Genomic DNA, 23,385 nt, shown 5'->3' on the forward strand with positions numbered 1-23,385 from the left:
CATGTACATCTTGCATTCTTCATGTTTTCACATTTGAACAGCTATGATACCGAGATATGTATCATGCACTTTGTTGACAAAGTCAGGATTTCTAGAGCGGAAGTCGTTTTGCAGGAGGAAGGGGCGGTTTCCAAAAGATACGGGATTTTTCATATGATATGGTAGTGAAAAAACTGAATCTCAGGATGAAATATTCTGCCCTTCATCGTTTTCAACTCCAGTCAACGAGGCAGGAGGTCGTCTGTCAGTTACCACCTTCCAGTTATGCAAATAAGTAGTTGATGGTCATGATGGGTTGCCTTTCAGCTGTTTAATATGTACATGTACGTAGCCATCATCCATTGCCAGGTCCGAAGTCCAACTACTTGACCCATTGGTTATACTACGTTCAATCAGTTTTAGCGCGCGATGGCGCATTGCCAATGTGGGAAAAACGGATCACGATTATTGATGACTCAAATACCAAGTTCATAGTTCAACTATCAAAGTTAACTGATGTCAGCCTGGTACCCCAGTCCCGTTTTGACATCCTACACTCCCGGCCATGGCCAGTCCCTAAGCAGTAGGCCAAAACGCCCGTATTTCTTTACGTCCGCGGACGTTTAAAAAATTAATTTTTGAACATATGTTTAATCACTGCACTGCATGGGAGAGTATCGAAATACCAGGGGCCTACACGCCCCCGCTCCAGAAAGACGCTTTTCTTACTTTATTCCACATTCCGCTCGGGTTTTCAGTTTCTCTTAATCATGGTTTCACCCACCCCGAGAGGCATTAACCAGTAGTTTTCAATAACTCCGCCGGAGCAAAAAACGCCTGATCTCTGGATGGGTTTCTACACTTCAGATGGGGTGTATCGGCCTCGAGCTGCTGAAATGATTGGTGAACGAATCCCGGGAACGAGTCTATGACGAATAGGATAAGTTTCGGTTTCTACCCTTTTCTTTCCCCTTTCTTCTGATTGCCCGTTTATAAATGGACGAACTGTTCCATTGGGCAGATCATTTGTTCCCAAGAATGACAGTACTTCTGGTATTCCTCATTCCAGTGGGGTTCCAGTGGCAGTTCCAGTAATCTGTGTCAACCGAGTCGCACCGATTGTACCCGAGCGGAGCCGAATGCACGGTACGGCAGCGGAGCGAAACATGGCGACGCTGGTGGAGGGGCATCAATATGGGCTGTCTTCAAAAACAGCTGCAAGCCATGGAAAAACTGTGGTATATCTCAAATTAACGGATTCTGCCCTGAAAGCAATAGATGAATACCAGTCTAACAAGGTATGGTGATATTTCATGGTGTAGTTCACCCGTATTTTGGTGTTGATCTTGGGGTCTAATTTTCCGTATGCTGCCGAGCCGTGCTGTAGCTACATACATTGTATGTGTATAAAACACACACGATGTACAACGAATGTAGTGGAGGTGAGACGTTTTGCAGAGAATGTTACCAAAAATGGAAGTACAGAAACTGCTGTTCCGTTTGCTAAAAAACTGAACTGAATATCTTTATTTTTCCTAATGTTCGTTGCAAGCACCTTTTCTAAACATTTGATAATGTCTTCATTCAAATATTTCGAGAACAGCTGCTTTGAATGGGAACATTTCAATATACAAATGACTGTACTATAGTGTGTGTATAGAAGCCAGTGTAGAAGTCTGGCAAATTTTTGCTTGCTCTGCAGATTGTGTTGTGTTCCATATGTTTGTGTTTTCGGTTGTTCCTTGTCGTCAGGCCCTTGCATCCTCATCATTTAAATGACTACTGGTCTTGCAGCGCATGTATGTGTGATGCATGCCAGGGATCGATCCATCTACGGTAGTCTTGCAATCACAAAAATTTCATTTTGGCACAGGAGGAATGCAGTTCTGAAAGTTGGCAAATGTTTGCCCTTAGTCACAGTCATTTCACTATTAAAGGACTGGAGTTGACAGAAATGATGACTGTGAAGAGTAGGCTTAGACCTAGCTGCTGAAGCTTGTGAAGACGAACCAGAGCCCAGACAAAACAAATGCTCAACACAGGCAAAAGGCCTACAGCCAAGATGTGACTTGACATTGCCAGAAGCCACTGTGACCCTTCGTTCCTGATGAAACGTATGATTGGTCAGTGCCCTTTATACAAAAGTTGTCGAAACTGTCTGCATCATGGGCCAGCCCGAGTGTTCAGTCCCCTGACTACTCCGCCCTGCATCTCTCAATACACAAGCTTCAGTGGAATGGAATCTTTTTTGAAAAAAATGGCTCTGTCCACTCAATGACAATGTGATGAAAATATACCATAAGAAAAATTTAAGGCTCTCAATGTGAAACCTACACAGGAATTCTCCACATTATGTGACTATGTGGCAGGAAAAGCCCGCTGTGCAGGTTTTTGACAATTTAGTTCACAATGTAGGCATGAGACTTACATAGGTCAACTGTGAACATAAATTGTCATCTTGTCATGCTTGTGATAGTGTCATGTCAATATAATAAATAATAATAAGTCCAAAATGGGGCCAGGTCATTCATGTGTGGCCATGCATACAACCTTCAAGGTAGTAGTCTTGCACAAATTGTAATTGCCAACTTAAGTTTTCTTGTTCCATCCTATGTGAGCGCAAGATATATGAACCATCTCTCACTTGAATATCTGTATGAATATTTGTATGGTTATATATTGGAAAGTTGACTTATCGCAATCCAGATTTATGCTATTTTACTGGTACTAAATAAAAGTTTTTTGATGTGGATGAGGACTTCAAACTTCAACGTTTTTGAAACATTCCAAGAACTGAATAACTGCTTAACATACCCAACTGATTGCAGCAAGTTCATTGGCATGAACAGACTATATTTTTCAATTAGCTGTCTAAGACATTAAGATGGATTAGTCAGACTCAATGAATCAGTTCTAAGCCATCCTTGGGTCTGTATCCCTAGGTGAGTATTACACACCTCCTATGAAACATGAATGGAGCTTTGCAGCGAGTTACATCAGTTTGATCCTCTTTGATCAACAAGACTGCTCCAAAAAGAAAAATTGCTCTTGGTGAAAGAGAAGCAACTCCCTCCCTTTCAATTCCTTTGAGACTGATGAAGACTGCTTTGGGTGGTGTCTGCTGATTCGCTGTTTGAATTGTGTTGACACTCTTCCTGTGGTTTCTACTTAATCAACTGTGGCTTAACCCCTGCGCTACTGCTGGGTTTGCTGATAAAGCATAATGGGCTGCCTGCTTGACAGTACTAGACATCATTTTAAAACATATAAGTCTGTAAATGGAGATGGCCTTTTGATATTTGAAAGAGAGAAAAGCCAGAGTGCCTAAAGGAAACCCAACTATATATAAGCCATGTAAGGTGACATGTTGGTTCTCAATAAACTCTGGCAGTGGCTGTGCTCTTAGTCATAGTGGACATGGTTAAGGTTATGGTGACCTTCTCAGATGTACCAAACACCAGACCATTGATCAACCACTATAAAAATATCATCTGAGATATTGAATGAAAGCTCAGTCAGTATACAACTGTTCCCTTTATATCTGGCTTATAATACCATGCACCTCGCAAGCATACCATGTATACAGACAGGAAGAAAGTCCGATGGCCACATAAATAATGGAGAGAAGTCCACATGAAAATGCTGCTGGTATATAGCTGAGAAAAAAACGTGCCCAGGTGATATTGACTAAGTCCCTTCATTAAAAAAATATGCTCAACAGAACCAAGCTTCTTCTGGCTTGTATAGCATTGTATGCTTGTACACAGTGAATACCCACAAAACATGATCATGCAGACAAGTTGATAAGACATGCATGACATCCGAGTTGGTGTATTGAACTTTCAGTGCTGTATCAATATCATATCATCATCATCATCAAAGTTGTCATCAGTTCTCTTAGAATACTGCGTATATCAGTCAAGCCAATGATGAACGTCACCATGTTGTCATATTACCTAATTATGATCATCCCATGTTGACTGCGGCAGCGAGCTTGCCATTTTTTCCGAATAATAGACATCCAATATCAACATGTATCTGTTTTTGTGTTTTGTAAATTTGTACAGTGTAATCTCCTGTCCGACTTGGCATGTGGCATTATGTTGTGAGATTATTTGGGGCAGGTATAGGATGACATTAGATTGACTGTCACTGTTTTTTGTCAGGTCATCTGTCCATTATTTGCGATTACATCTATATGCACATGGATGGCTCCAAGTATCGGAGAAAAAGTTCATATTTCAGAGTTTATGGCCCCCCCACCCCCCCTGGCTCCTGCACCCCAAAGCCCAGCCTGTGTGAGCGCCAGTGACTGGAGATATCGTGACGTCACAATATCATCGTGGCAGAATCTAGGTTGGGTCTTATCTGCATCTAAACACTCTCTGATTGACTTTTCTTTTCTTTTCAATTTCTCTTCAGAGTCTGAGGACTTCCAAGGAAAAACCGAGCATTCGGTTGGGGGGAAATACTGGGGTAAGTATTTCAAAATTGTTAGAATCAATGTTTCAGTGGTGATCAGGATGCCCTTCTGACTTCAATATATGATGATGTGCCATCACAAGAAAAGGTCCAGTTGCCTGGACTTGAATTTGAACCACAGATCTTAGATTGCAAGTCTCCTGCCTTTTAAAATGCCAGGTAAAATATCTGAATTTCAAAGAAGGATGATACATTTCAAACACATCCTTTATAAAATATTCGGACATCCTGTCTGGCTGAGTACATTGTGACTAAATATAATTCAAAACCACTGCTATTTTTTCACCCTGTCATAACTACGTGTGTAGGAGGCGGTATGCAACAAAGAAAAACCTCTGATTGTCTTTTTTCATTCTTTATAGGTTCTCCAGATTCCATGTCGGTCTTCCAATAATGAGAGTGGCGTGACGGCATATAAGCTGAACCTGTCTCAGCTGCCTGGAGATCCTAATGGCAGCTTTGACTGTGTTCAGCAGGATACAAACAGGTTCGTCTAGTCAGAAATGTCATTTGATTGTCAAGGCGTTGTGGAAAGAGATTGCAGTGTTCTCCAGTATGTTTTTATCTGGCCCCAGCAAACAACAAAGTAATCTTCTTCAGTTTTGGTTCTGGACAAAACAATTGGCACCCTGGCAGATTTATGGATTGGTAAGAGATTTACTGTAAGAACACCAGACAGATTTTGCTGCCAATCTGGAAAAAACTGAAATGAAATCTAAATTGGGGAAAAATATGGTTTAATAGCGAACTAAGGGCTTTGGGTACGTGTGTTCTTTTTGCCTATTTCATGTATGTCCAAAATACCAGTTTTAACAGAGAAATCAGCAAATTTGGCAAACTCTGCAAATGTTTCGGGTTTGCCTTATACTGTTCTTTCTACTTTGGAATGGTTCTTGTTATTCTTTTGGATTAAAAGTACTTGTCAAATCGAAACTTTGCAAACGGTTTTGGAGAAATTTCCCTCGGGCGACATATTGAATTTCTTATCGCATTAGTTATTTCGAGTCCTTTGTAAAACTTAGAACAAACGCACCAGAAAATTTATATTGTTCTTGAATTAAAAAATGTTCACAGTTATCGAATAAATCCATTTGATGGGGGTATTTTAACGATATCCTGGTGCCGGGGGGGGGGGATTTTAGTTGCTTCTAGGCATCTTGTTGTCTACTGCTATCATGGCAATGTCTATAAGGTAGTTGCTGTTGATATTGATTGATTACAGAAAAGAAACAAGTTGTTGCAGCGTGGCTTGTGGCGTTTCCATGGAAGCTCTTCACAGTGATGTCAAACACCGACAGCGGGGTATAATCACCCCATTATATTTAGTCTGGGTTATTCTTTTCTCATCTTAACCCTGTATGACTGACTGATGCAGTGATATTTGGAATCACCATTTATGTTTCTGGCTGTATTAAGGAAAACATTTTATGGTGTACAGTTTCTCAAATGTGTAGGTGTAGATTACCATCTCAGTTTCTGCAGGAGTCCTTTTTACTCTTGAATGGAGTGCAAGTCAAGGGAAATGATATCAGGCAAATTTAGAGTACATTTGAACTAGGGATATTGAGAGCGATACAACTGTCTTTATGGTCATAATATTAGGTTTAAAAATAAAAGACGAGTCTTTATTAATTCTTGCTAACAATAGTATAATTCAACGATGCCTCTTCCTTTTCAGTTTGGACAATGAACTTGAGCTCATTGGTAGTATGGTGCATAAAATACAGGTGCTAGCCGCTGAAGATGTCTATAAGCAAACACGTCAGAAAATGGCACAGGCGGAGGAAGCCCACAAAAATATCTGGTAAGGGGAGAGAAAACCCATGGAAATGGATATCACTTTTAAAATATTAACGCTAGGAAAATCTCATACAGAAAGGTGCTAAGTGGGAGTTCATGTAATAGTTTATTAATTCATCACGAACACAATCCTTTTGAAGAAGAGGTACACTAGCACCTATGAGCATTACTATGCTTTTAACCTTTTCGCCTATGATTGCCCTGTTGCAACAATCCTTATCCAACGTTGATCTCTGGTACGTATATTTCCTGGAGAAAATGCTAGGTGCCTCCCATCGTTCTTAGAAAGGGGGATTTTCCATGTAATTTCCGTCACTTTATTGAATTTTGATGTGTTTTCAGTGTTGAGTGGTAAAAATTACCCCCTGGTCAAGATTCACATGTGGGTGGGGGGTATTTGGTTCATTTTACTTTCCTAAAATGACAAGCTCTCAGCTTCGTTGCATTGATATCCGGCCTTTTGAGCATGTTACTTCCCCAAGTTACGCGATCCAGAGTGGTAAAAACGCTTTAGATTATGACGTAGTTCCTTATTTTTTAGCTGCGTCAGTATAGCACACTGATCGCTCAGTCATCTCAGTCAGTTAAAAACCCCTTTGATGAAATGGATCCATTAAAATACTGCCTTTCACAGTATCCACCAAAAAGTGTAACTGAATATTCCCATCATAATCAAAGGAAATGATGTGACGCATGTTTTGTCCCTGTGGAATGTCATTCTGTTCTTAAAGTGTCCAAATCCCCCTCCATTCAGCTATCCCAAAACAGTTCAGGAAAGAGACATAGCAAATTGTCCTCATACCTTGCTGAGTTGAACAGAAATGTGATAATACAAAAAATCAGGAGCCCGTTTTCTCTTGAAATTGCCTGTTTATTGCTTTGTATCAGTAGTAGAGGGGGCCGCATGAATGGCATTGGCTGCCGGTGAGAGAGCTCATGTGAAGAACCCTTTGATACATCAAGGAAGTTAGTTTGTCCACTGAAAATCATCTTGAAACATCTTTCTTATGGTGATCTTTTCTTTATTCCAGCACCAAAGAAATTAAACCCGGAAGCCAGTACAGAAGTAAACGTGTCAAAAAAGTGTTGAAAACAAGTGATCTAAGACTGCCTGAACTTTCTCAAGATAATACTCCACCTGCCGCGAGAAGTGTAACGAATCTTCCAAGCATGGCGAAGGTGTCTACCCCGCCAAATGCTACCCAGAGACCTACTGCAAATGTTGCTCCACTGCAGAGGTCCATGCCCGCATCACTGTCAAAAAAACCAGCCCAACCTACAAACAAGACGGTGCTAAATCCTGCTCCAAATAGAAACATCCAAAATCAGGCTATGAACAAGAATGTTCTCAATCAAACTGGTGCCAATCGTCTCATCTCGAATTCACAAAATAACAAACAGCTGCCAAGTTCTAGTGTACTCAATAAACCCTATAGGTAAGTCTTTTTTTCTCGTCATTCTTGAGATCTCGCAGATAATCAAGATAAGGGCTGACATTTGGCCTCTTTTCTCCGTAAAAAGGGCATCAAGTAACTTAGAGATGTTCCCTTATAAACGTTGATGACGGGAGTAAACTTGCCATGTTATTGTCACTCAATTATTGTTAAACCAAGACCAATTTGTCGCACTGTTGTCAGGAAGGGTTAACATCATTTTCTCTCACCGATGCTGCGAGTAAACCCATCCTCAGTAATTATACTTGCAATACGAAACCATTATTGAGAGGTGTTTATTTTGATTCACTATGTGGAATATGATCTTAGCTAGATTGGCTTAATGAATTAGACAAAGCCACTTTGTTCTCCTATTATCCGTCAACTTTCATAGGATGAGTTTCACCGCGCTGTATTAGCGAAAACGAGAATTTTGTTTTAAACTGCTGTGAGTTCTGTGAATTCTTTTTCAAATAGAAAAAATTAGGTGTAAGTGCTTTGAAAATAGCACTCTTATACTGTATAACTAGACTGTCTCAAAGCATTTTACAGTCATTTCCCAGCCTTATTCAGAAACCTTTCTGAAGAAATTAAGGAGTTGGCCATTTTAGGCCAGTTTTGTGTTACTGGCTGATCCCTGAGCCCACAAGTTCTCCAGAAATGGGTCATCAGAGGCAAAATAATTTCAGCAATGCAGAGAGTTTTCTAATTTCTGCACTGACACTGCTGAACCTTGGTCGTGAAGCTAAGATCAATGAAAACCCAAATTGAAAGAAATCCAACTTGTAGGCCGCGCTTCAGAGCCCCCAAGCAATGTGGACGTATATCACCTCTTGTGAAAAACTCATTCTAGAATGAGTTCAGCTGGAAAGTGATGGAAATTTGCGGTTGTTCCTGAACCAGAACCTGTAGACTGGAAAAAAGTTATAATTTGTTGCATCATAAATGTTTTCATCTGGTAAGCCCCGAGCTGGACTGGGTCACATATTTTTCAGCTGCCAGTTGTCTTTCACCGTAATGCTTATAATTAGGTGTAACAAAGTGGCCTACCATTATTAACCTAATGATTACTTGCGACTGATTATGCTTGTATTTATCAAAAAGTAATTTTCTGTATTACTTCTAAGGCCTATACCAGTATATATTTGCAAAGATTCTGTCCAGCTGTTGTTTAAGTGAATTGCAATTTGGTGCCAATTCGATCAGCTGCAATGTAAGCAGGAGTGGGCAAATGAGCTCAAAAACATATTGCTGATCGAGGTATAAAACTAAATTGCACTGATATCCACAGGGGTTATGTGGCCTGGGAGGCCTAAAACAAAAGTAAATAAAAGTGCTTGTGCCATGAAAAGGCTAATGAGCCCACGGGGGGGGTAAACATGGTAAATGCGTCTGGGTTCTCGGCCCCAGCTTGTGCTCTCCACTAGCAAATACTGGACATGCTGGATGTGCGTTGGCTTGCACTAACACATAAAAACCAAGTGCATTGAATAATCATAATGTTGGACCATACCGAACATGATTTGTCCCTAACAGTTGCTCAGTATGTGCCCCCAATCACCTGGCATTTAGATTCTATCAGCAACTGCGGAGAAGTGGTCTCCGGCAATGGGACCACTGCTTAAAGTAAAATGTAACCCCATGTCCAGTTCAAAGCTATATGTCTTGTTTGTTTTTTTGCACATCTAATATATCTAAAGGCTCTGTTCTGCATTCATTATGGCAGCACACTCATCCTGCATCTGTCTGCTAGGATGACCCTTCAGTCATCCTTCAATGCTGCATCAGTCCCTCCTAACCTGGGATGTACAGCTGGTTTTAAACTCTGCCTGAACATCTAGAATAGGAATTGTCCCATGTTTACATACCAACAGTACTTCATCAAAGCTGTATGAAAGCTCTCAAATTCATTTTGTGTTCCCTTCTGCAGTATAACCGTTCTATAAATATATAGAACCGTTCTATAAATACTGATCTCGACGGCCTAGTGGTTAAGGCGCCCGCCTCGTGAACGGAAGGTCGAAGGTTCGAGGCCCGCTGGTAACCTCTTTCCGATGCGGCCGGTTGGTTAGCCGCCAGCTAGTTAAATATAGGGTACAAACTGCCTTCTCGCCAGGCGCCTGGCATTAGAGATAGGAGTTTGGAAGTGAAGAGTGTCTCATAAGCCAAAAAGCTGGCTGGCCCTTTCATTAGGGGTGACACTATAATAAACAAACTTTACTTTTTTACTATAAAGGGAACTTTTCAATCTGACAAATGACGTCCATAGAGGGGTGTCCTGTTACACTAACAGAGGTCAAATTCAACAGACAGGGGCCAATTTCAAACTCAAGTCAGTGTCCTTATGGAGAAAGTGTCCTGCTGACAGAGGGTTCTACTGCATTTTTTAATTTTTTCCCAAAAATATGCTCTTCTGCACAACTCCAAGAACTTCCTTAAAAACAAAGCCGGATCACATCAGTATGATTTAATGCCACCATTTTATGCTTTTGTCTGTTCTGGTTGGTAAATATTAAAATATTGTTGAACTAATATTTGCGTGTGCGCCACCGTGTCTACCACCTGCTTATTTTTTTCCAGTTTTGCTGACTATGATGATAGTTGGATCAATATCCAGGGTTTCTTCCACCAGTGAGAGAATGTTTGAATTCAACTGTTCTCATAAAGTGTGTTTAGAGGTGGCTGGTTTTGCCGCAGGCAATCCACTCCCGCAAAACGATATTTCAAAGGATTATACAATACAATACAACTCTATATTGACAATGATTATAAAGTTCTGACAATCGCATACTCAGCAGAAATTATAACTGCCCGCGGCACATTAAGCCTGCGTACCTTCAGGGTGGATCAACTGTTATTTGATCTGATTACCAGTACTATTTACTAGAACCTCGACTCAGCGTTGAAATCAATAACTCTGAGTGTTGAATGTCATAAGTGTGTACTTTGAGGGATGAAATTAATATTAGCATAAGCAGACGACAGGCAGCTATGCTTGGCTGAACTCCAATTTCTTTAGTAAATATGGGATGTTCCAGTCTTAGGTAATTTTCTGTCTTGTCTCACTATATATTTGCACGTGCGTTACCTAGTTTTGTAACATTTTCGTTCTGTGTGTAATGCTTGTTCCTGTTAAATCAGTGCATTGTGTGTGCGTGTGTGTGTGTGTGTGTCGTTGCATCAATGTATGTCAGGTTAAGCGCTGTGCAAACAAGCGATTTTAAATCGCTGCAACTGTAAACACTGCTTTGTGTGACTAAAAGATCTCTCGTTGGCAGGTAAAACTGGTAGTGGTGATCACTGAGTTTGATTATGATCAAACTTTGTTCCTTCTAATCTCGCATTTAATTCCAGCCGGTACAGGTGGAGACGACTTTGATTTTCAAAAAAGTTCAAGGTCTCTAGTTCTGAATTTGACACCATGTGATTACGTGAGACACTGTCAGGTTTCTTAAAATGTCTTCTTTGCGTGTTTCACAGAGATCGAATAATCCATCTATTAGCGGTGCGGCCCTACAAGAAGCCAGAGCTCCTCGCAAGGCTACATAGAGGTGAGTTCAACGTGTTCAACCTTATCGTTCTGTTCACATTTCTGCTATACACGCCTCCTGCTACACATTTATGCTGTGAATGCCTTCTGCTACTCTGTATGTGAGGACTTAACACCATCAATATTGCTGATAACATTTGACCATCCAAGCCCAGTCCTGTAAACCTTTTACACTGATAAAAATAGTGGCCAAAATGAACAGTGTTGATATCATTTTGCCTGATATTATTTCGGTAATAATTCAAGTCATGTGTTCTTTTTAGATGGCATCAAAGAAAAAGACCGGAACTCATTGGGGACGATCCTGCAGCAGGTCGCCGCCATGAATCCCCGCGATAACACGTTCAACCTCGCCAAACACATGTATAGCGAAGTCCGCATGGATTGGCCCGCTTATACTGACAATGACAGACAGCTGTTACAGAAGTAAGTATCTACGTCATGAAATGTCTGGGGTTAATAAACATTCACGCAGATGTGACGTGTTCATTGGTCGAAGCCATAGTTTGACCACAATACAGAGACGACATGTTTTGTATGACCATTGCAAAGAAACTTTGCAGGGACTTAAGCATTGCCCTTTGTCTTATGGGTGATTTTAACAAATTGGCATGCTGTTTTCTACATGAGGTGGATGACAAATATCTCCTACTATTTCAGGCGACTTCCAAGCACTCCCACTCATTCTCCGAACATTTCCCCCGTTCAGTCTACCAGTCCGTCGAGCTCTCAGAATTCCCAAAACTCTCAACATTCGCAGGTAAGAGGTCACCCACGTCCTGTTAGTATAACGAGTTCTGTAAACCGGGAAATCTTCACAAAGCTGAAAGTTGATAAATTTGCTCATTTCAAATTGGTGGTAGGCTAGGTATCATGTTTGAAGCTGAAGTTAATGGTTCATGCTTAACTGCATTACATAAGCACAGAGTTTGAAGAATCTACATTGTATGTTTTTATTGGTGTCTTTTAGAAACGGCCGAGTACCAGTGAAGATAGCAGTGTACCCGTGAAAAAGGCCAAGTTGACGGAGACAAAACTAGTCGATTCTTCCAACCGAAAGGCCCACCATAATGGCACAATCAAACAGGACGCTGACTCAAGTCAGTCGAGGAAAGAGAATCATCTTGTGATAGGGAATACGAGTCCCGATAGTTTGGCTACGTCGACTTCTGACACTCCAGACTATGTCAAGTAAGTAAGACCATTTTGTAGTAGTCTGAAGAAACTTGGAATGAGTTTAAGTTACTATATAGTTTAAGTTATCTTATCCACAAATGGCGACAATCACGAATGAAAAGGCGTTTTTCATAGCGTGTTATAAGGTCATCAGAAAGTATACCCACAAACAGTTGGTGTGTTACATGTAGGTATAAAATTGCTGGTAAAATCCCAATTCACCCTGTAGCACAGGAACTGTCTACAGTTCTGAGTCCTTCTTGTTCGTTTTGTCTTTGAAAGAGTTCACTCTAACTTGTGTATAAACAAAAGCTTGCAGCCTTTACATAAGAATCTGATGCAGACTGCAGTTATTGTATTGGTTGCAGGAATAAGGTGATTGCCCGAGGTATCATTTTTGCTATTCATCGAATCTCCTTTGTCATCATGTGTGCGTGGTATTTCTGTGTGCGTGTGGAGAAATGATAGAGTTATCGACACTTGTAAACTACTGAAATTAATCAATATCTAAGGTTTTTTTTAATAATAAAGCTAACATTTTCATGATGAGTTGAAAGTGTGATTTTTCCTTTGAAAGGAATAATCAATTTGGACAACTTGACATGTCTAGCTTTATTACCGGTAGGCAGCAGAAGTACGTAAGCGGCCTACTTCACAAAACATTTCAAGCCCATGTCAATTTCTTCCACAAAAGGTTCTGTATTGCATTGGACCACTAACTATTACTGCCACCGTTTGGCCATGAAGTCCCTCATCAAGTGACTTGCCTAAGGTCACAAGTGATATAATGTGTCTGTTATTTGTTTCAGTCGTTATACTGTGATCCGCTCCAATGAGCAGCGCCAGAAGTACAAAGCTGATTTCAATTCAGAATATGAAGAGTATCGCCACAATCATGCGGGTGTGGAACAGGTATCGAAGAAGTTCACTCATCTCGAAGTGCTCTATCGAAAAGCTCCAGAGGGAAGTAAAGATTTTGAGGTGAGTTTTGGTGTCAATTCCTATTACTCAGTAAATCTGAGGCCCGTTAAGCATTCAAAATTTGCCAAAAATGTGTTCCACGGTCATTGGGGCCATGTTGCTTGGGTAAATGTTACTCTCTCCAATTCAGAACTTGTTGAACTGGTGTTGTCAGAATCTGTTGTGGGCGGTAGGTAGGAATAATGGTCACCTGCTCCCTTCCTGTCAGTCTGCTGTAGCAGGTGTTAGCATCATATTTCCGGTGCTCTTCCTGCTGCTTGGTCCAATAGGCAGCTTTGATGTTCATTTTGGCTCCATAAATTAGGAAACCTTGTTCCTGTTTGTCTTCTGGCAGATACTTTAGTAGTAGTTGTGAATAATCTTTTGCTGTTTCATTTTCAGAATATCAAGAATAAGATACTCCATGAATACAAGACGTTGAAGAGCGATCCAAAATACGTCAAGAAAAAGCGCCGCCTGGAATACCTCCACAAAAAACTAGCGCATATTAAGAAACTTATTTTAGAATACGACCAGTTACAATTACAAGTACATGATTCATAGCATATTAAATTAATAGGTATTTGTTGAGTCAGTGTCTGTGGGTATTTGATCCGGTCTCTTTTGTAGATATGTATTTAATGTACAGTGTATTTATATATTTGTTGACTTGATTGATACAGCTTTGTGGTGTGGTTTCTCCCTTGAACTCCCAGTGTGGTAACCTGTCAAAAAGAGCCTGATATGTATGAGGTTGATTGGCTCCGGTGTATTCAGTTCACCTTAAGATATGGTGATATCCATACTTGGATTTTAATCAAACAATTTTTTTGCATTCCCACAGTCGATTTTATATTTCTTGGTGCTACGTTCCGATAGCAAATATTCCTACTGAATACCAATTTAAACAATGCTGTTGTATAGCCAGGTAAACAAACCCCGTGCATACTAGTCTTGTCGCACTTGCGTACCTAATAACTACATTACAGCTTATTTTTATTTCTGATTGCCTGTGGGACGGATGTTAACAATGTCCAGGAAGAAACCGCACCTTCAAAATTAGGATCGTTTTTGTGGTTTATACTTGCTATGTCTGAATGCTTCACTATCTCTTTTGGGCTTTTTGACATCAGTATCACCCTGGTGAATCTGCACCACATTTCCCGAGGGCATGCCTCTGTTCTGTCAGATTTACTGGAAATGTCATCCCTAGTCCCGAGTTTTAACGTAACTGAGAGAAAATACTGAATTAGATCACTCGGGAAACGTGGTCCAAATTCTCCAGGTTGTGTAGGGTCCTCCAAAACAACATCAGGGTACATGTTATATATTCAAAAGTAAATGACGGTTTACATCTGGAAAAGCAATTAGGGTCATAAAAGCGTTGGATAGATGCCATATCAAATGTTTTGTGATTCTAATAAGCTGACTTAGATATTGCTCAAGAGTACATTGTAGTTTGTTATGTTTCAAAACATATAACAGGCTGTGATGCAGGAACCAGGTGCTGCCAAATTAAATGGAGCAGAAAGTGACATTTATTCATGATATTATGAAGCAGACATCCATAATGTAATGAGGCAGATAATTACATTTGTTTGCATTGCTAATCATGCGTATGGTCGCCTAAAAACAGATAATAAAAGATATATCAACATACGTCAACCCTGGGAGAGGCCTTAATTCATCTTTATCTGACATAAAACTGCATCAATCATTTTGTTTTATTGATGCAAGGGGGGGGGGTATTAGCCTATACCTGTAGTGTTATTTGAAAAGTAGAGGCTGTGACTTTCGTTATAGGACTATAACAGCACTCTGGCTAAACTCCTGTGGTGAAACTACATGTGTTTATTTCACTCACCTCATTGTGTATAAATATCTCATCTTTATAATCATTGCAACTTCTGATGGTATGAGATTGTATTCCTTTGCACGAGTGCAGCTCCTGACAACGTAAACTCACAACATCTTGCACCATGACACATCGTATTTGAGATGAGATGAGACATCGCAGGTGCTGCACTCCGACGAGGAATATTGTACTTATTCAAGACAAATGCATGGACTTGAATTGTTAATCGTGCAATCTCATCTATTGCGAGTCACTGTATAAGCAATTTTGTAGCATAAGCAGCAGAATCAAAATCGAAGAGTATGATTTATGAAACTGGATATCGGGTTGACGAGTAAAATGAGAAAAGAGTCTCATTAAAAAAATTGAAAAAAATGAAAACCTTGGTATAAGGATATCTATTTATTTACCTGCTTTCTGTATATTGCTTAGCGAATTCCTCTATAATTTGAAAACCTGATAAATATCTTGTTGAATGTTGCGTATCAAAGTTTGGTAGCAGAAGACAACACAGCTTTGGCGGAACTGGTAGAAAATATGAGGAGCGCCTACAAATTTATGTTACAGTTTATACGGTATAAATCTTTACTCTTCTCAGCCCATGATAGAAGTCGCTTAATGGATTTCAAGAAAATCTTGTTATTTATTTTCAAAAGACAATATTTGGCTGTTTCTCTCAAAAGAGTGGGTTATCAGTGTTAACTGACTATCAGGAAGATTTTATTTTGTTCAACCCAGTACATTCAGGGGCAGGGTTGAATAGACTGAATTGATAGACACAGAAATTGTTTTAACGTTTCAGTTTTCTTCTGACAGCCATTCAGTTTAGATAGGAAATCGAGCTGAAACTTTCTGAGGTTTTTTGTTAGCTTCTGTCAATTAGGTACTCGCCGTGTACTTACAGTTCCAAACATTGAGAAATTAAATTGCATTTAAACCAAAATTAAAGCCAAAATTATTTTCGTCCAAATTGGACGTTTTCCAGTTGGCATTTGTCAGGATGTGTATCACCTTTTCAGTTGGGAATATGTAGTTGTTTAGTGTGCTATGCGGTGTTTTAAACCCAGATCAAGAACCCACAGACACTGGCCTCGATTATTTAAATTATGGCCAATATTGAAGCGTACGGTAACTTTGAACAAGGATAAATGACTCTCGACCTGGGATTACCTTGGCAGAAGTGTGCAGTGCAGCAATGAGACGTTTTATCTCCCATTTGGGGAAGTTGGTTTCGGTGCTGCCACCTTTTCATTCTTGAAGGATGATAACCTACTGGTATACACACTCACACTTTATACGTTCAGGTGATCCCAGTCTTTATGTGGCTGCATTCATGTAGCTTTTGTTAGGGTTTACGGATCTTAAGCCCTTTAAATCGATGTTAGGTCCCAAGCTCAAATCCAGCAATGTGGCTGACAAATACAATGTATGTCTACCATAATTACTTTAGAATGTCTTGCTCTGTTTGATATTTTAGCGTCAAGTGAATTATTTGCACTCTAAATCTGAATCATTTGCACCCTAAATCGTGTTAAAACCAATGAAAAAAACAACCCGTCACGCATTTTTTGATGCAAAGATGCTCTGCACATATCATCTGGAGTGACCCCTACCCCGGGTTTCATTTGAACAATGTGACTAGGCCCTCCATGTAGTTGGTCCAGGAAATTGTTGATTTGGGGACATGCAGAGTGTGTTGTGTAAAGAATGTGTTCACGGATCCAAAGATTGATACGGCTGTGTTTGGTTCTAAATCGAAGATCTTTCTGAGATGCCTTGTATTATGACCATCTGAATTCGATTAAAAAACTTAACACTTCAGGAAAATTGCATTTTTGTGCTCCCAAACGTAGTTGATATTCATAACATTTACATGTAGAAAAAAACTAACCCAAATTGTGTAGTTTAGGCAGCTTTTGATCCCTTAGAGTGGGGTTTGTCCAGATCTGCCTAGTCTTCAGTTGTATGGGAATCTCTGCTGTGACCACATTGGCTGTGAAAGGTTACTCAAACACATATCAAGAACAGATGACAAACAACAAATCTCCAGTGAATGAGATATCATAATGGCCAAATCTAAGCGGTTTGAATACATGTTGTTTTTTCACTCCGATCAGACTCGTGCCAGGGAATGAAATACAAGACGTGTTGGATGCCATTATACTGGCTAGATCTAAAGTGCTTGATGACCTGGTGAATAACTGGTGTCAAGAGTGCATGATTGGCCGGCCACCTGGTGAGTGCTTTGATTACGCTCTAGCTCTTGATAGGCCTGGTGAAAACAGCTGAAATAGTTGAAGTGCTAGATTTGTTTTTCGACTGATTAAAACACTGCAGTGCAGATAACCACATCAGTGGAAGCACTCAATTCGCTTCAGAAAACCTCGTGTGATCACAGCCAGTCATTCCCAGAACTGATTTGTACTTTTTATTGGACATTGTTTAATTTTTTGTTTTAGTTTGGTGACGCTCGGTGTTATCGTTTTACTCAATGGAGCTTGTTCTCTGAGGTTTATGATGAAGAAACTTGCTTATGAAGTTGTGATTTTTCGATAACCACATTGTGTTTCAGTCGAAGTGTTTGTAGTCGATTCACTTTTGACCTGTCTTGATCAAAGGCAATCATCTCTTGTTTTAGACAATAAGAAGTTAAGAATTTTAAGTAGAACCCACTGAAATTTGGCGTTTGTCTTGATGGGTTCCATATGCTGTGTCTTCAAGCACATATTTATAGCAGTGGCAACTATCTCTGATCCTTGTCATGTCTGTAAAACTACATTTACTAAGCCACCTGACCGTTATTAACATGGTGTGGTTTTTTGTGTGGGATAATGGGCATTTGGTATGATGTAGTAAATACATGAAAACTATAAAATGTGTCGTAACTTGACCTGAAGCCTTGAGTTGGCCAACATCTAAATTAGGTTTTGTTGGAAGTTTATTCAAGAAAGATAACAAATATGGTTCACCTCGTCATTGTCTATATTTTAATGTTATTTTAATATCAGTCATGCTGCATTTAGAAATGTCACGTGATTTTGAGATGTATCAAAATGTGAGGCAGAAACTATGATAACTTGTGTTTTGTAGGTCCAGACCGAATACTTATTCGTATACACCAGTCAGTGTATTGTTAGTAATGAAAACAAACAAATTTGCTTGAAAATTATGACGCTTTTGTTAAATTTGGGCAGAAAGAACTGACACTTTGTTGGTCCTGAGGTTGATTTTCTTTATCGTTGTTCAGAAATCATACGAGATACGTTAATGTTGATGTTTCTATTGTCATCCGTTTGTCTCGACCTGTTGGACATTGGCACTGTTGAGATGTTGTTCTTTTTAGTGTCACTTGTTTCTCGTGACAAAAACATTAGTTCAGAAATCACTTCTTGGTTAATATAATGTTGACGTTTTCAATGTCACCCATTTGTCTTGACCCAAACATCCAAAGGCATTCTGTCGTGTTAACTTGTGTTCTCTTTGTAGACAGTCCTTATTTTTCTGGGCAAATTCTTTAAAACACGAAATTCCAGTTTGAAGGGTCGTCTGTTGATTGTAACACATGCAATCTAATCGGGTTTATGCTAGATGTTTCAGTGCCCGGTAGTACATTGTACCACGTACGGACAGCGAAAGGGTTAAGGTAGACAATTGTAAATTTATTGGATAATGGGTTTTTTGTTGAAAGCATACAAGCCTAAAAGTGGGGATGAACTGTGAGTAGACATGTGTAACTTCTTTTGCCCCACCTGGCTCTTGCCTGAAGTTTCCCCTCGAGATGCTTGAACTAATTGTGTATTCAGAACCTGTGTTGGCAATGTGAACATTTTATTATGCTTTTGTTCTGCCCGAGTGATAGCCCGGTCTTGAACCCTCAATATGCAATGGACCTGATCTGTTATTTTAAGGTATGCGTCATTGTACCTTTTGTGCAAATAAAAATACTGGCAAGCAAGAAATAAATCTTTAGCCGTTCATCCTTTACATCTCACTCTTGTAAGGAAACTACCTACTTCTTCTTTGGGACATCCTGAATAGGTAGCTCTTCTGGTACATCTCACCCTTGTATGACATCAACCTACAGTCTCTTTGAGACACCCTGAATAGCGAGCCCTCCATCAAGTGCACCTTGTCCTTGTTGGGGAACAGCCTACAGTCTTTTGAGACACCCTGAATAGGGAGTCCTTCATTTACTGCATCTTGTCCTTGTTGGAGAACAACCTACAGTTTTTTGGGACACCCTGAATAGGGAGCCCTTCATCAAGTGCATCTTGTCCTTGTTGGAGAACAGCCTACTGTCTTTGGAGACACCCTGAATAGGGAGCCCTCCATCAAGTGCACCTTGTCCTTGTTGGGGAACAGCCTACTGTCTTTTGAGACATCCTGAATAGGGAGCCCTCCATCCATCAAGTGCATCTTGCTTTGTAAGAGAACAGCCTACTGTCTTTTGAGACACCCTGCTGAATAGGGAGCTCTCCATCAAGTCAATCATGTTCTTGTTGGAGAACAACCTACCATCCTCTGAAACACCCTGTACAGGGAGCACTCCATCAAAAACACCTTGCCCGAGTTGGAGAACAACCTACTGTCTTTTGAGACACCCTGAATAAGGAGCTTTCCATCAAGTTAATCTGGTCCTTGTTGTAGAACAACCTAACATCTTTTGAGACACCCTGAATAAGGAGCTTTTCATCAAGTTAATCTGGTCCTTGTTGTAGATCAACCTAACATCTTTTGAGACACCCTGAATAGGGGCCCTCCATCGAGTGAATCTTGTTCTTTTTTGGAGAACAACCTACTGTCCTCTGAAACACCCTGAATAGGGAACTCTTCATCAAAGACACCTTCCCCGAGTTGGATAACAACCTTTCATCGTTTGAAACACCCTGAATAAGGAGCCCTCCATCAAGTACATCTTGTCCTTGTTGGATACCAGCCATTCGTCAAGTAAACCGTTTCCGTGATGGACTTTGAGAGACTCTGACAAGTGAGCTCATCATCCATTACTGATCCTCGCTCTTGTTAGAGTACAAACTACTGTCTTTCGAGAAAATGAATAGCAAGGTTGTCATTAGGTACATCCTGTCCTTTCGGACATCCTGAATATAGCTACCATTTTATCATATGTATCTGCTCCTTGTTGGAGGACAACCCATCTTCATTTTTGTACACCAAAGCCAGCTGTCGTCCACAATTACAACACACCCTTGTTAGACAACATTACACCCTGTTGGAACACCCTGAATAGCAGAGTTTCGTCCATTACGTCTCACTCTTATTAGAGAACAACCTACTGTTTTTTGAGACATCCTGAGCTTTTTGTCAAGAACATATCGCCCTTGATGGAGAAAAAACCAGCATCTGGCTGTCCCAAAGGACAAAAGGCTGTTCTCCAACAAGGAACCGATGAACTTAATGAGGTACTAGCTTGTGCACCCAAATGAAGATTGGTTGTACTTCAACAAGGACAAGATGTACTTGATGAAGTGGTTTTCCCAATTAAAGATAAGATGTACTCGATGGCGACCTCCCTATTTGCAGTGTCCAGATCCTAGACAAAACAGAGGGTTGTTCTCTAACAAGGGCTAGGATGGATAAAGAAATAGCTATTCAGAGTCTACCAAAAGACAGAAGGTTGTTCTATATCAAGGACAATGTGTTCTTGATGAAGAGCTTCCTATTCAGGGTGTCTCGAACGAATGTAGGTTGTTTGCCAACAGGGACAAGGTGTATTTGATACAGAACTCCCTAATTCTGGGTGTCTCAAAAGACAGAAGGTTGTTCTCCAACTAGGACATGCTGCACTTGTCTTGCCTTGCCTTTAACACCAGGAGAGTAGCGGCTCAGGCATGTGCCTTGGTCCTCCCCCGTCTAGCATCTCAAGTAGATTTTCCATGGTCCTTTGGGCCGTGACCTGGCCCATCATGAGTTGTGTCTTCGTCTTCCTTTGCTTGCCCCGGAGTTGACTTCTGCCATTTTAGTCCCACGCAGTTTCTCTATCTAAAAGTCTCTGTGCTTTGCCCTTGACGGCGGCTGCTCCACCTGCAAGGACCGGCTCTTCTCCTTAATGGTCTGCACCACGTCTGCAGGAGTCTTTAGGTCGCCGAAAGGTTCCTCTCCCCCAGCCAAATTGTCCGCCCGCTCAGTGAGCTTGATACCAGCGTGTCTTGTCCTGGGATGTACGCTATTTCAATCGTGGCCGGGATCTGCATGATGATGGGGATCCATGTGCTCCTTACCATCCTATTCTGCAACCTGCCAACCAAGCACTCAGTGATTCAGTAAGGATCAGTGCATGGTCCTGTTCATTGGTGTTTCGGGACAACCATGCCAGGGCATCCTGTAGCGCCTCTCCTTCAGCCCGGTATTAGGACGACCTTCTATGTCTGCCCGTTGACTATTCGAATATGGTTTTGCCATCTTTCCATACTGTGCCGCCCCAGGCAGTGACCTCATCTCTGATCGATCACGATAGTTGGTGCCCTCGCGTACCATGGCATTGTTGAGGTCTTCAATCCTGTCCCTCAATTGACGAGAGCCGATGACGGTGGTGTCAATTGGTTGCTTGTACCACTCAACACAACCATCCCATCTGATGTTGTTGATCGGGCATATTTCCTCGATTCTTTCGCGCGCATAGCGCACCCAAGACTTCACTGTAGAAAGTCGTCGCTGTGGTGTCCGTTCGTCCTCTCTGTCGATAAGTTCTGCTTGCAAGGGATGACTTCCTGTCTTGATTGCATTCAGAAGGGCTTTTGTTCCCAGTATGATCTACCTCACTCTGGCTGTTGGTATCCCTAGCCAGTGGTGAAGAGCGTCATTGACATTCCTGCGTGTGCTACCTGGAACGATTCTCTATGGCTTGGTTCTCGACACGCTGTGGTTGTTCCATTGCCCTGTTGGATGCACACCTAGCTATGTGTAGCTCTTAGTCGGCCCTACTGCTCGTGGTGGTCTTCACCAGTTTCAGTAGACTTGCCTGTGTGACCTCCTGGGCAGCTGCGATCTTGAATGTTGAGATTCTCTTGAGGGCCTTCTCTCAGTCTAAGGTGGGTAATGTGGGCATTCATGTTCACTCTTGTATCCAGTTCCACCCCGAGACCTGTTGCCTGCTTTACCAAGGGCACTTCTGTATCCCAAAATGTAATTCGAAATTGCTCTCTCTGGTGCCCAAGGCTCGCCAACACCCACATGCGTTTGTCTCCCTGAATGTGCATGTTGTTAGAGGTAGTCCATGCTTGCGGCCTGGAGTCATGAATGGCTCCCTATTTAGGGTGTTTCAGAAGACGGTAGGATGTTCTCCAGCAAGAACAAGACGAACTTGATGCAGAGTGTCTCAAAAGCGGGAGGTTTGTTCTCCAACGAGGACAAGATGCACTTGGTGAAGAGCTCCCTATCAAGGCTGGTTGTTCTCCAACAAAAACAAGATTCACTCGATGAAGAGCTCCCTCCCTATTCAGGGTGTCTCAAAAGACAGTAGGCTGTTCCCAACAAGGACAAGGTGCAGTAAATGAAGGGCTCCCTATTCAGGATGTCTCAAAAGACAGTAGGCTGTTCTCCAACAAGGACAAGGTGCACTTAATGAAGGGCTCCCTATTCAGGGTGTCTCAAAAGACAGTAGGCTGTTCTCCAACAAGGACAGGATGCACTAAATGAGGGGCTCCTTATTCAGGGTGTCTCAAAAGACAGTAGGCTGTTCTCCAACAAGGACAGGATGCACTAAATGAGGGGCTCCTTATTCAGGGTGTCTCAAAAGATGGTAGGTTGTTCTCCAACAAAGACCAGATGCATTTGATGAAGGGCTCCCTATTCAGGGTGTCTCAAAAGATGATAAGCTGTTCTCCAACAAGGACAAGATGCACTTGATGAGGGGCTCCCTATTCAGGGTGTCTCAAAAGATGGTTGGCTGTTCTCCAACAAGGACAAGATGCACTTGATGAAGGGCTCCCTATTCAGGGTGTCTCAAAAGATGATAAGCTGTTCTCCAACAAGGACAAGATGCATTTGATGAAGGGCTCCCTATTCAGGGTGTCTCAAAAGATGATAAGCTGTTCTCCAACAAGGACAAGATGCATTTGATGAAGGGCTCCCTATTCAGGGTGTCTTAAAAGATGATAAGCTGTTCTCCAACAAGGACAAGATGCATTTGA

At 41.2% G+C, this 23,385-nt stretch overlaps 1 protein-coding gene across 1 annotated transcript; it reads left to right on the plus strand.

The window, feature by feature from the left end:
- Positions 1-1,145: 1,145 nt before the first annotated feature.
- LOC135482805 (RNA polymerase II elongation factor ELL2-like) lies at positions 1,146-19,191 on the plus strand. Its single transcript, XM_064763201.1, has 11 exons — positions 1,146-1,277; positions 4,402-4,455; positions 4,824-4,948; positions 6,140-6,265; positions 7,293-7,697; positions 11,175-11,245; positions 11,508-11,670; positions 11,905-12,004; positions 12,215-12,435; positions 13,230-13,401; positions 13,783-19,191. The coding sequence occupies exons 1-11, from the start codon at positions 1,146-1,148 to the stop codon at positions 13,942-13,944; spliced, it is 1,731 nt and encodes a 576-aa protein (XP_064619271.1). The 3' UTR covers positions 13,945-19,191.
- Positions 19,192-23,385: the final 4,194 nt, after the last annotated feature.

Source organism: Lineus longissimus, chromosome 2 (assembly GCF_910592395.1).
Source record: "Lineus longissimus chromosome 2, tnLinLong1.2, whole genome shotgun sequence".
In the NCBI taxonomy this organism is placed as follows: domain Eukaryota; kingdom Metazoa; phylum Nemertea; class Pilidiophora; order Heteronemertea; family Lineidae; genus Lineus; species Lineus longissimus.

What these genes read in the sequence shown, in the direction of transcription:
- LOC135482805 (XM_064763201.1), top strand. Translation starts at nt 1,146, where the DNA reads ATGGCGACGCTGGTGGAGGGGCATCAATATGGGCTGTCTTCAAAAACA. An exon ending in CCTCGCAAGGCTACATAGAG is followed by an intron (nt 11,246 to 11,507) that starts GTGAGTTCAACG and finishes TGTTCTTTTTAG; the next exon opens with ATGGCATCAAAGAAAAAGAC. An exon ending in GACACTCCAGACTATGTCAA is followed by an intron (nt 12,436 to 13,229) that starts GTAAGTAAGACC and finishes TATTTGTTTCAG; the next exon opens with TCGTTATACTGTGATCCGCT.